General features: G+C 37.9%; 1 protein-coding gene across 1 annotated transcript; it reads left to right on the top strand.

Moving 5' to 3' along the window:
• LOC105178720 lies at positions 5,990-7,500 on the top strand. The gene is made up of 2 exons (XM_011102254.2): positions 5,990-6,298; positions 6,716-7,500. The coding sequence occupies exons 1-2, from the start codon at positions 6,178-6,180 to the stop codon at positions 7,213-7,215; spliced, it is 621 nt and encodes a 206-aa protein (XP_011100556.1). The 5' UTR covers positions 5,990-6,177; the 3' UTR covers positions 7,216-7,500.

The following is an 11,010-nucleotide window of genomic DNA, read 5'->3' as shown; positions in this document are numbered from 1 at the left end:
GACATGATAGTCCCCCCTTACAACATAGAGATCTTAACGTTTAGCTCCTTAGACTTACGCCTAATTTTCCCAAAGTTGTCCTTGTTTCACTGAGAAAGTTGCATTCTAGTAGCACGGATTTTCTCAATCAACGATTTGTGGGATGAAGAGTCCTTTACAGATGACCAAGCGTGTTTAATAACATCTGCACAGTCGGAGTGAACATCCAAACTGCTTCGAAACGAAAGCGACGCTTCTGTCGGTTACTCCCCCACAACGGCTCCCCATAGGGCAATCTAAATAATAGAGTGATTAGAGAAAGCTACCACCTCGAGAGTAATCGTGGCTCGCAGAAATAGACCAGCCCACCTCAGGTCGTTGCATGCTCAATCCAAATTTTCCAGAACAGTGTGTGGTGCTTCCCTCCTATTACACCACGTGAAGATGTCGCCTTCAAAGCCAAGGTCCTGGAGTCCACAATCGTCAAGGCATTCTCTAAAGTCCCAAATCTGCCAATGAGCACGAGAGAGGGTCCCTTGTTTCTCATGTTGTTCCAAGATTCCACTAAAATCTCCTGCACATATCCATGGACGTATAGAATACTAAGAGAGCCTCCTCAAGATAATCCACCCCTCCCTCCTATTAGCCACCTTCGGGTACCCATAAAACCTTGTAAATCGCCAATGTTCTCGGCAGTCATCAAATTTAACTGTGGCATCTATATGATGCGATGAGAAATGTTGAAGCCAGACGCCGATGTCTTTATGCCACAAGAGTAGGAGACCACATCCTTTACCTACTGAATCCACCCCAATATCGTTATAGTTCACCAAGTTCTTCACTTAATCACGTCTCCTAGCTTTGTACTTGGTTCCTGAGAGAAACACCAAGCAAGGTCGATGGAGCTTAATGAGCTCCGTCAGAGTTCGAACTGTGTAAGGGGGGCCTAACCCCTGACAGTTCCAAACTAGGAGTTTCATGGCTCCTGGAAGGACTACGCAACAGTCTCTGCCGATATAGAATTTGAGAAATCATCAATCAAATTCAATATCCTCTTCGCTCCACAAATGAAGGCACCATCATTCTCAAAAAATGGAACCCCACAACTCCTCTTCCTAATTCGTTCCCTAATGCCTCTACCCGGACGACACCCACATCTTGCACCTTCCCTTACCAAAAAATAGGTCTTGGGATGTATATTATAGTAGAATATTGACCAAGTTCAGCGCCATACCCCTCTCTTGCTCGATAGAAGTCCAAGCACCACTCGAAGTAGACCCCTTTCGCACCCCTCTTCAGCCAAACAGTAGCCACGGTCTGATCGCTCAACAATAGCCTCGTCCAACTCCTGTTGTACGTCTTGAACTTTATTAGTAGCATTTGGCTCCTCTACTCTGGTCATGTCCACATCCCGATCCAAACCACCACGGTTCAAGGCAGGCAGAGTGGAATCCACTTCCTCCACCGCGCTACCTCCCCAATCCACATGGTTACCCGATTGGCTTCTGACACTATGCTCCTTAGGTTCAACTCTTGGTTCACTGACATCTTGGGCCCTACTGAAAGTCCCAAACACTGCAACACCCATGAAAGTGGGCGGGCGTTGTTGGCTAAAATAGCTAGACGAGGACTTCCTCCCGATTTGCATCACTTGAGATTGACCCTTCCGCGGTGTAGGTGCCCATAACCAAGGTCCACAGGGGTTATCATCATCAAAGTCAAGAAATCCATCCTCAAACTGAACCTCGCAGTATTTATCAATATGCCCAGGCGCCCACACAGGTAACGAAACTTTGGAAGTAACTCGTATGTGAAATGCACCAGAAGTTGTTTCACTGCCATTAATCGACTCCCTCTTTAAATTTTAACATTTAAGCTCGCTCATATCCGCAAAGAGGCACTCCACGAACAACCAGAGTCATTCGTCTCCATATCCCGGAACCCCAATCCTATTTCCAATCAATGTAGCCGCCCAGTCCTAACCCCCTACTCAAACATATAAACTTGGGCAATAAAAAATCCGAAGTTGATGGCAGCAAGACCCTAACACCCTGGAACGGAGCAACTACGATCCCATCACCACTCCACTCCACTCCGGTCGAGAAGAGAAATGGTGCCGTAACAAAGTTCAAGTTAGAGAATGACTCTCATGCAGAGATTGAAGACTCCCATAAAATGAGAACACAATCACCAACTATTTATACAAGAAATACTTATAAAATTTATAAAATTATAATTTGTTCTTGATCAAAAAGGATAAAAAAGATAAAAATTTGAGGACAATTCCTCAAACCCCCACTTTCAAGTAGGGGACCTTGTGCCCCCAGCAACTCCCGTCAACTCAACATAGAATTAGATTTGTAGTCGATGGATCTGAATGTAATATTAGGACCAACTCTATAATCCAATATTTAGGTTGTGATTGTTGCTTCAGATTTGATGGGAAAATCTAAGTATACTAGAGAATCCGAAATGTCTAACGCAAACACAAAACCTTCAATAAAAAACTTTATGCTTTATTAAAAAAGGGGTGTTTGTCAAAATTTATGCTTTATTAAAAGTGTTTACTTTTAGGAAAAAAAAATAGATAAGTGATTAAAAATGTAAAAGTTGGGAGTGTTTGGAAATAATAATTTAAAAAATTATATCTAGTACCTCTGAGGTTTGCTTTTACTCAACAAAAAATCTCCTCATTAGTCAAAATTAATTGAATTTGCTGATATTAACCACAAAAACTGAATGAAAATTAATACATACCCTCGATTAACTTATTACTACTTGCAGGTCAAACAATTTTTTTCGTACTAAACTATCCTTTTGTGTGAAGAAGTACGAGGATAATTTGGTTATGAAAAGATTTATTTGACCTATTATAAGTCAGTAATAAGTTAATTATTGATAAATATAGATTTTGTTCTGATTTTTTTTATTAGTATAAGCAAATTTAGTGAATTTTGACTAACGTAGGACTTATTTGGTACATGGAAGCAAATCTCAGAGGTACTAAATATAATTTTTCAAACCACAGCGATTTACGTGTAATTACACCTAACTTCAGGAGAGAGGAGTGTAATTATCCCTATTTCCAACATAACCTCTCCATTTCTTTTAATAAATATGGATAATTACAGTTACACCCGCTCATCTATTATCTTTTTACACAAACCACCGCACAAGGGAAGTGACCTTGTAGATCCATCGTTTCGGGAAAGACCAAGCATGAGGAGGAAGAATGAAAAAATAACTATTCTCCAAGTGTCTAGGAGGATGCAAGAAGGATACCCCCTTTTGGGGTACAGAACAGGAGAACCCTTTTTCAGTCTTTTTAAGGCAATAACATTTAGCAAAAAGATGAGCAATTACAGGATGACCATGGAAACGAAGAACTATAAAAAATCCAGCCAGAATCTTGAAAAGATTTGGAGTCAACTTATTTAGAGGGAACTTGAAAAATCCTTGCAACTTCAGAATAGAAAAGAGGAAAAAGAAAATGTAAATCTTATCATAATTCTGCAGCAAAAAAACATAAACAGTTAGGAGGAGGATGAAAAGGGCGACTTATTGGAGAATGGGTATATACACAAAGGCAAAAAGAACATGATATTCTTGAAGAAGTTGGTCTATGGAGGAGGTTCGTAAAGTGGAAGGCCTGCAGTCTGTTGGTGACTGAGGAACCCTCTCTTCCTCTCCTTCCTTCCCTTGGGGACCACCCCCTCTTCTTCTCCTGAAGGAAACGAGACGCTTATCCTCAGAAGAAAACTCAGGCGCAGACGGGGACCTTATCCCCCCCCCTCCTCTCATCCTCAGGGGAAGAACCCTCAGCTTCGTTCTCCCCCTCTTCCTCATCTGTGTCCCCATCTATCAAGCAGCGGGCGGTTGCAGTGGCCTGCCTTAGGCTCCTCCTCTGGTCTCTTCCAAAATGGGGCAGGACAGGGTCTGCCCTCTTGGAAATCGCCTTCGAGGGATCATCGCTCAAAAAGGTCTCCTTAAGGAAGCGAACAGACTCGCTGGAGGATGACATTTTTGAAGAAAAGACAAAACTCTAAGAAGATGAAAAGAGAATACTTACAAAGGAAGATAAAGACTAGAGAGAGATCCTGATGCCCCAAAAAGAACTTTTTGAAAGAGGAAAAGGGAGAAAACCAAAAGATGCTAAGGAGGGAGTTTTAACCCACATTCTCTTGGTAACCACTAGGGTGAAAGCGGTTTCCATGAGCGTGGGACCAGACGTGGTTGTTGCAGTTTGAACAGGAACCTGCTTCCCTGCCATGATTACGGCCATCAAATTAGCCTGACAAAAGGCTGGGGATACCAGGCAACGAGAAAGGCAGTACTAGGCTAACGAAGATATGTCCCTCCTTCCTAGGCCACAGGGATCCCCACTTCAAAGAGTTAGGAAGCACCATCCTTCCTTACAAGCGCCAAGTTAAAGAAGATGGGTTCCTTCTTCTGGTTATACAAGGCTCCTACTCTACGTAGCTAAGAGGCATCCTCCGTCCTTTAGAGTGAGGGGGACTGAATGATGGGTGTGGTCCAAAAGTGATCGGTCCAAGTAGAAATGCCAAGACCATGACAGGCCTGTTAGCCCATGATGAAGGCATCCTCCCTACGACAGGTTCGACGCAAGAGGAAGGCCCACTAGGCTCAGCTCAAGAGGGAGCTCGCCCAGAGTCTGTCCAAGAAAGAAGTCTGCCTCACCAAGCTCGACCTAAGAAAGAAGTCCAGTTCAAAAGATAATACATCCTTCTAAAGCCCAAGGAAGGGAGGTGTCCTAAGAAAGTAAACTCCTCAGGCTAAAAGGACTCTTTGCAGAGCAAGAGTCTTCACGAAGAAGGAGTCCTTCCTCATCTGAAGACATGTTGCTCAAGGAGCGGATAAGGTGCGACCTTATCCACCACTAGAATCCTGCCTTCCTTCTCGGATACACAGCCCTCTCCAGAGTCTTTGCGAAGAGGGACTCCTCCTCTATAAATATGGACGGCACCCCTCAACAAACTTCTTCCTTCAACAATCCAAAAACTTTCTTGAGATCTCTCTCTCTCTTTCAACTCGTGTTCTTACTTACGAAATTCTCATTTACAATTTCTCGTTATAATTTATCTCTACATTTATTTATCTTAAATTTGGAACTAACTTAAGCATCGGAGCGCTAACGTGTTGTTTTCAAGGTCCTTTTTCTCAAATTCTTTCACTCAATTAGCCCAAATCCAACATCAAGATTCAAGGACTTTGGGCCCGTGCTATAATTGCACACATCAGTGTGGTTGGAGAATAAGGGATCTTTTTAAAATAAATAATTTAATAATTTAAAATATCTTTTTAATAAATAAATTATTTATTTTATTAGTTCTAATATAATTTATATAAAATACAAAAACTTTTAATAAAATTTAATTATAAATAAAAATAGAGGATAAATAATTTTTTAATTTTAATAATTTTATGAAGGAATAATATATATATCAGTTAAATAATTTAATATTTTAATTATAAAAAGATACTATTTTATATAGAGATTCAATGGAAAAACTTAATATAATAATTTATATTTAAATTAAAAAATGATATAAAATAATAAAAAAATATATGGGGTCATATTACTGATCTTCATAAATATTATTTTGACACATCTTTTATCTTTTGATAATTACAGGAACACCCTTAAGGGCGTTGCTGTCCTTGAAAAATAATTTTAAAGATTGACCTAGTCAATAGGGGCATTTTTTTTATTTTAAAGGCTGCTAGAGGTAATTTTTGTAAATTTTCAAAGACGAGGATGATTTGTGTTAAAAGACAATAAATAAATAAAGGGATGTGAACATAATTATTCCTAATAAATAATAATAAAACCAGCCTCAAGACTTGATGGAATATCATCACCATCACCGCTTACTTTCCCTTTTTTAAACAAATCATTTCCAGTCGTCGGATCAAGAATACGACCGTTGGAGACGCTCCTCCTCCACTTCATTGAAAATTCAAACAATAAAACCCTAAAGACAAAAGCACACTCACTCCCAACTGTTTCAACAACTTTAAAAAATTGAATCAAATCCAAACGCCCTTTACTGATTCAAACTCACCATTTTTCTCCTCTTCGTCTTCTTCATCAAGATTTCTCTTTAAGGGTTTAAATCTAGTTCTTGTTCTTTCGTCTCTCTGAGATTACTTGTGTTGCTTTTTCTTACTATAATCTTCATGTCAAGAATGATGCTGAGATCAAATGGGAAACCTCCTCTCGCAAGATCTCCAATTCGGCTCCGGCCCCGCCGTAAACCCCTTCAGCCAACAGCCACTAACACCACCCACACTCCACCAGGTATTTCTTTCTCCAAGATTCATGGAAGAAACATGTAGAACTTTACATGAGTAAGTTTCTATGATTTTTCTTCTTTTGTGTGTGTTTGTAATTAGATTTATGAGTTTTAATTGATGGGCTTGAAGTTTATTGATTTTTCCGAGATTCATGGAAAATGAAGAAACTTACATTTAATGCAATTTTGTTATTTGTTCTTGGCCTAATGTTCCGGGCTTCCGCCCGTTCACAATGCCTTTTCTTGATTCTGGATTGTAATATTTTTTCTCTTGAATTTGATGTGGAAACCAAGCCCATTGAACTGAATCCCAGTTGCCTAACGTGGAAAATCCAGGCGGGGCTTATTCAGGCCGTATGCCATACCTGTTCTTGATTCTAACTTGTAAACATTTTTTCTCGTGAATTTGATGTCCAAAACAGGCTCATTGACAAAATCCCAGTTGCCCAACCGCAATTGGGATGTGGAAAACTCCGGGCTTCGGCCTGAATACCACACCATATCCTGCGAACTGAGAGCCCTGGCGAAGATGGTGCAGCAAGAGCTCGGAAACAAGGACGAAACCACCTTGGACGGTGGTGCTTCAGCCGCTCAGCGGAGCCCTTTATTCGAGAGAGGCAGATTCTATGATGAGTACTCAGCCAGAAGGAACGAAAGGCTGAAGAGAAAGAAAGGCGAAACGGAGAAGAAGTCTGGCTATGATCTTGGAGTTAGGGTTGAGTCAGCAATGAAGGTGGACGGCCGGAGGAAGGCTGCAGTGGATAGGAGGGAGGCCCGGACTCCGCGGTACTCATTGAGGAGTGGGGCTAGGAAGGAGAACCAGAAGCCGCCGGTGATGCCTATAGCTATAAGTAGCGTGGAGAAGTCTGTTGGTGTGGTCACTGAGAGGAAAGTTGGCGTTAGAAGCATTAGGAAGAAGTAATTATATGTGATTTCTTCTGAGAAATGTGTAGGGTTTGCTGTTTAGGTTTTTGGTGTTGGGGAGTATTAGAAACTAAAACAATGAAGTTAGCAGTATTTGTGTGGTTGAGGCTATTATGGATGATAGCCTACATACATATCATACACGTTCTAATTGTGTTTTCCAGTAATGATTCTGGCTTGCGTTTGATTATGAATTACTGGGTCATTGTAAAATATTAGCTATGATGATTGCAATTGCTCATACCAAATAGTGGGAAAGTTGTAATGTACATTACTTCACACACATCTTGCTTCTGTTCTTGTGCATTTGTTGTCATCGACGCCTGTTTGGTTGTGTCATGAGATTATGCACGATAGGTAATTTTATCATACAGCCCACTTCGTTTAATAATTTATGTCTTGTGGTGAAAATGTAGAAATTTTTTGGTACAATTATGTTTAATTCCACTTATCCATCTAAGTGGTTATGAATCAAGCACTCAGGACCAAACATCTCTGGGATGTTTTGAGGAGAAACAGATCCTCCATCTGGGTAAGCTGGATTATGCATCTTAGATTAAGAGGGAGATCACCCTAGTTGGCCAGGCTCAATGGTGGATCATGGGGTTGGAAACAACTTCTGAAGCTTCGAAATTGTAGCATCCCTGTGCTGGAATAAAGAGTTGGCACAGGGAACAATTCTTCCTCTGGCAAGAACCTTAGAATCCAAAGGGGGTTCTCTTGCAGCATTATCTCTGAGGTCCAAAGCTTATATGGGCATTCATAGCTATACTTTCAGCTTTCCACCTTATGTAAAGAGGTTCATGGCAACTTCAATGGAAAGTGGATTGACAGTTTGCAGTTTTCCTCATTGTTTTGGGCTCCTCCCAAATGATATAGCTGAGGTATTTTCTGTTTCCTATGAATATATCAAGGGAGGGAACTTCTTATTTGTTTCAGTTTGATAGCATGGCTTGGTTTCTGTTGAACTATGAACATGTAGTAAGAAATGTTTCTAATGCGTGCTGGTTTTGCAGCTTATCCGGAGCCGGTATCCTTCTAAGGAGAAGAGACTTTTTGACGATGTTCTGGATATTTGTTATGTCATGGGGTGAATTGATTCACAAAATTCCAGGCTAATTTCTGCTGTATTATGACTTGTTTTTTTGCTTCACTTGGCAGCAACATTTGTTCTTCACCATCCAGAGCACGGCCATGCTGTTATTCTCCAATTATTTCATGTATTATTGATTGCTCGCTTGAATATCACAGAAATAGTCCTCCAGTTGCGTCTTTCATTTCCCTGGTTTACCCCAACAGTGAGGTATTTAGACACTTACTACAATAGACCAATATACAAGTTGGAACAACCGGACAATGACACAGATAAAAGGAGCAGTACGCATCAGCTAGTAATTCGACAGACGGAGAAGCTGACTCAACCGTTGAGGCCATTGTTGCTGATATACTGATATACTGCTTGCAGCACCTCTTGGGTTGTTCTATTGGCGTCGCATCAGTGTATTACTGAAAAAATAATTATTATTTTATTATGTTAATGATCAGAAGAGATGAAATTCGTATACATGTATGTATGTATGTGTGTATACCTTAGTGTAATATGGTATTATTTAGACACTAATCTCAATTGGCATCCGTTGCTGAGTTGGTCGATATCAAAGTCGAGGTCCCTTTATCTGAACGGACATATAATCGAATATCCTAGTGGGCTAATAATATATTGCCCCATGACCAGACCATGCCCTCGATTACTATAGTACGAAGAGACTTGGGCTTACCTGTAAAGAAATTGATGTGTGCAAAATGGTTACATGTTGTATTGGAAGGACGACATTGATCTAGATTACTGAAAGTTTTATGAAGAAGCTAATTACAAGCCGACCAGAGAGCGAAATCCTAATCGCAAGAAGACCCCGTATGCCATTCTTAGGTACTTGCCGCTGACTCCTCGCCCGCAGAGATTGTATGCTTCAGAAGCGATAGCCGAGAAAATGACGTGGCATGCCAACCATTAGACGCATGAAAGGCCCGCGCATGAAAGGCCCGCGTATTTACCTTTAAAATGATCTATGTGTCATCCGTCTGATGCAGATGCATGAAAGACCCGCGCAGTACAAGTGAATGTATCCATTTTAAAGGTAAATACACGAGTTTTTCTAGTTTTTTGAAATAGTTCTATTGTCATATATTTTCTAATAAACATTCGTTCGAATAGATTTATCAAGAGACTTGAAATGAAGGTAAAAAAGAAAGCACACATCGAGGCTTCATTTGTAGAGGCATACATTGTTGAAGAAATCGATCTTTTCACTTCTCACAACTTGAAGTTTCACATTTTTTTTTCTTTCCCTTTTTACTCTTATCATCCCATTTCACTTCTCACAACTTGAAGTTTCACATTTTTTTTTTCTTTCCCTTTTTACTCTTATCATCCCAATGACATTAAATGCAAGCATTTGTAATTCGTCTTGACTTGACAAAAAGTAATGAAAATACTAATTATTCATTCTAATACCTCAAACAACAAGATACTGATCACATCGCACGATACATCAATACTAATTATTTCATCACCATAAGTAGCAAAAATTTAGTTATAATATTACGTAGGTATACATTAAACTTAGCTTTGAATAGGACCTCAATTATATTTCATTTGGGAAAAATTCAGAGACCCCCCCTGTAATAATAGAAATGTTCAAAAAAATTCCTATGAAAATTAAAGTGTCAATACCTCTCTATGATATAAAATAAAGTTAAAAAAATTCCATCCATACAAAAATTGGCACACGTGCTTTGACTGTGATTTTGCTATGAAAGTACTTTTTTTTTTTTTTATATTTTTGCCCTTCTCTCTCATTTAATATATATAATATTATATATATTTATTAATAATAAAATATTATTTTATATAATAATTATTTAATTATTTATATAAAAAATATTATTTTAATTAAATTAATCAAAAATTAATTATACCTTCTCTCACATTTAATATATATAATATTATATATATTTATTAATAATAAAATATTATTTTTATAATAATTATTTAATTAAAATATTATATATTTGTATTAATAATAAAATATTAGTTTAATTAAATTGGGGAAGAAGATGGGGATGAGGTGGGGGTTATAATTATTATTTTGAATTTTTTTTTTATAAATTATAAATATATATATATTATAAATATATTTTAATAATTATAATTTATATATATTATAAATTAAAATAATTATATACTAATAGGCCTACTTTGACCTGTTGACTAGAAGGGGTATTTTAGTCATTATTTTTAAAAAATAGGCTCAAATTAATTAGGGGGCGGTGCGATTATTTATTTATAAAAAAGGGATGATTTTTTATATTAAAAATTTCATAAGAAGATTTTTGTTATTTTGATATATCACAGGCATCAAAATGAATTTAACCCTATTTCATTTGCTTCACTCCCTTTACTATAGTACAAATTCAAATTATTTCATCATTTCACCACCTTTCTATATTGTTGATTATTTTGATGATTTTGACATTTGTAAACTTTAAAGTCTTATTGCCTATTCTATTATTTAATATTATTCAATCATCTTAAAGTAAAAGCCAATTAAATTATTTTAAATATTTGTGGTTCGTTTCTTATGAAATTAGCAACAAAACCTTTTTAAATATATTATTGTATTCATAATTTAATAGTTTATTTTATTTAATAATTTGAAAATCTAATTAAATAAAACGATAATATTAATTTATTTTATGCTTTTTGAGCTTTGGACCATTGTAAGTTGCAACA

This window comes from Sesamum indicum, linkage group LG2, assembly GCF_000512975.1.
Source record: "Sesamum indicum cultivar Zhongzhi No. 13 linkage group LG2, S_indicum_v1.0, whole genome shotgun sequence".
Taxonomy (NCBI): Eukaryota; Viridiplantae; Streptophyta; class Magnoliopsida; order Lamiales; family Pedaliaceae; genus Sesamum; species Sesamum indicum.
This window is presented reverse-complemented; position numbering and strand designations above follow the sequence as displayed.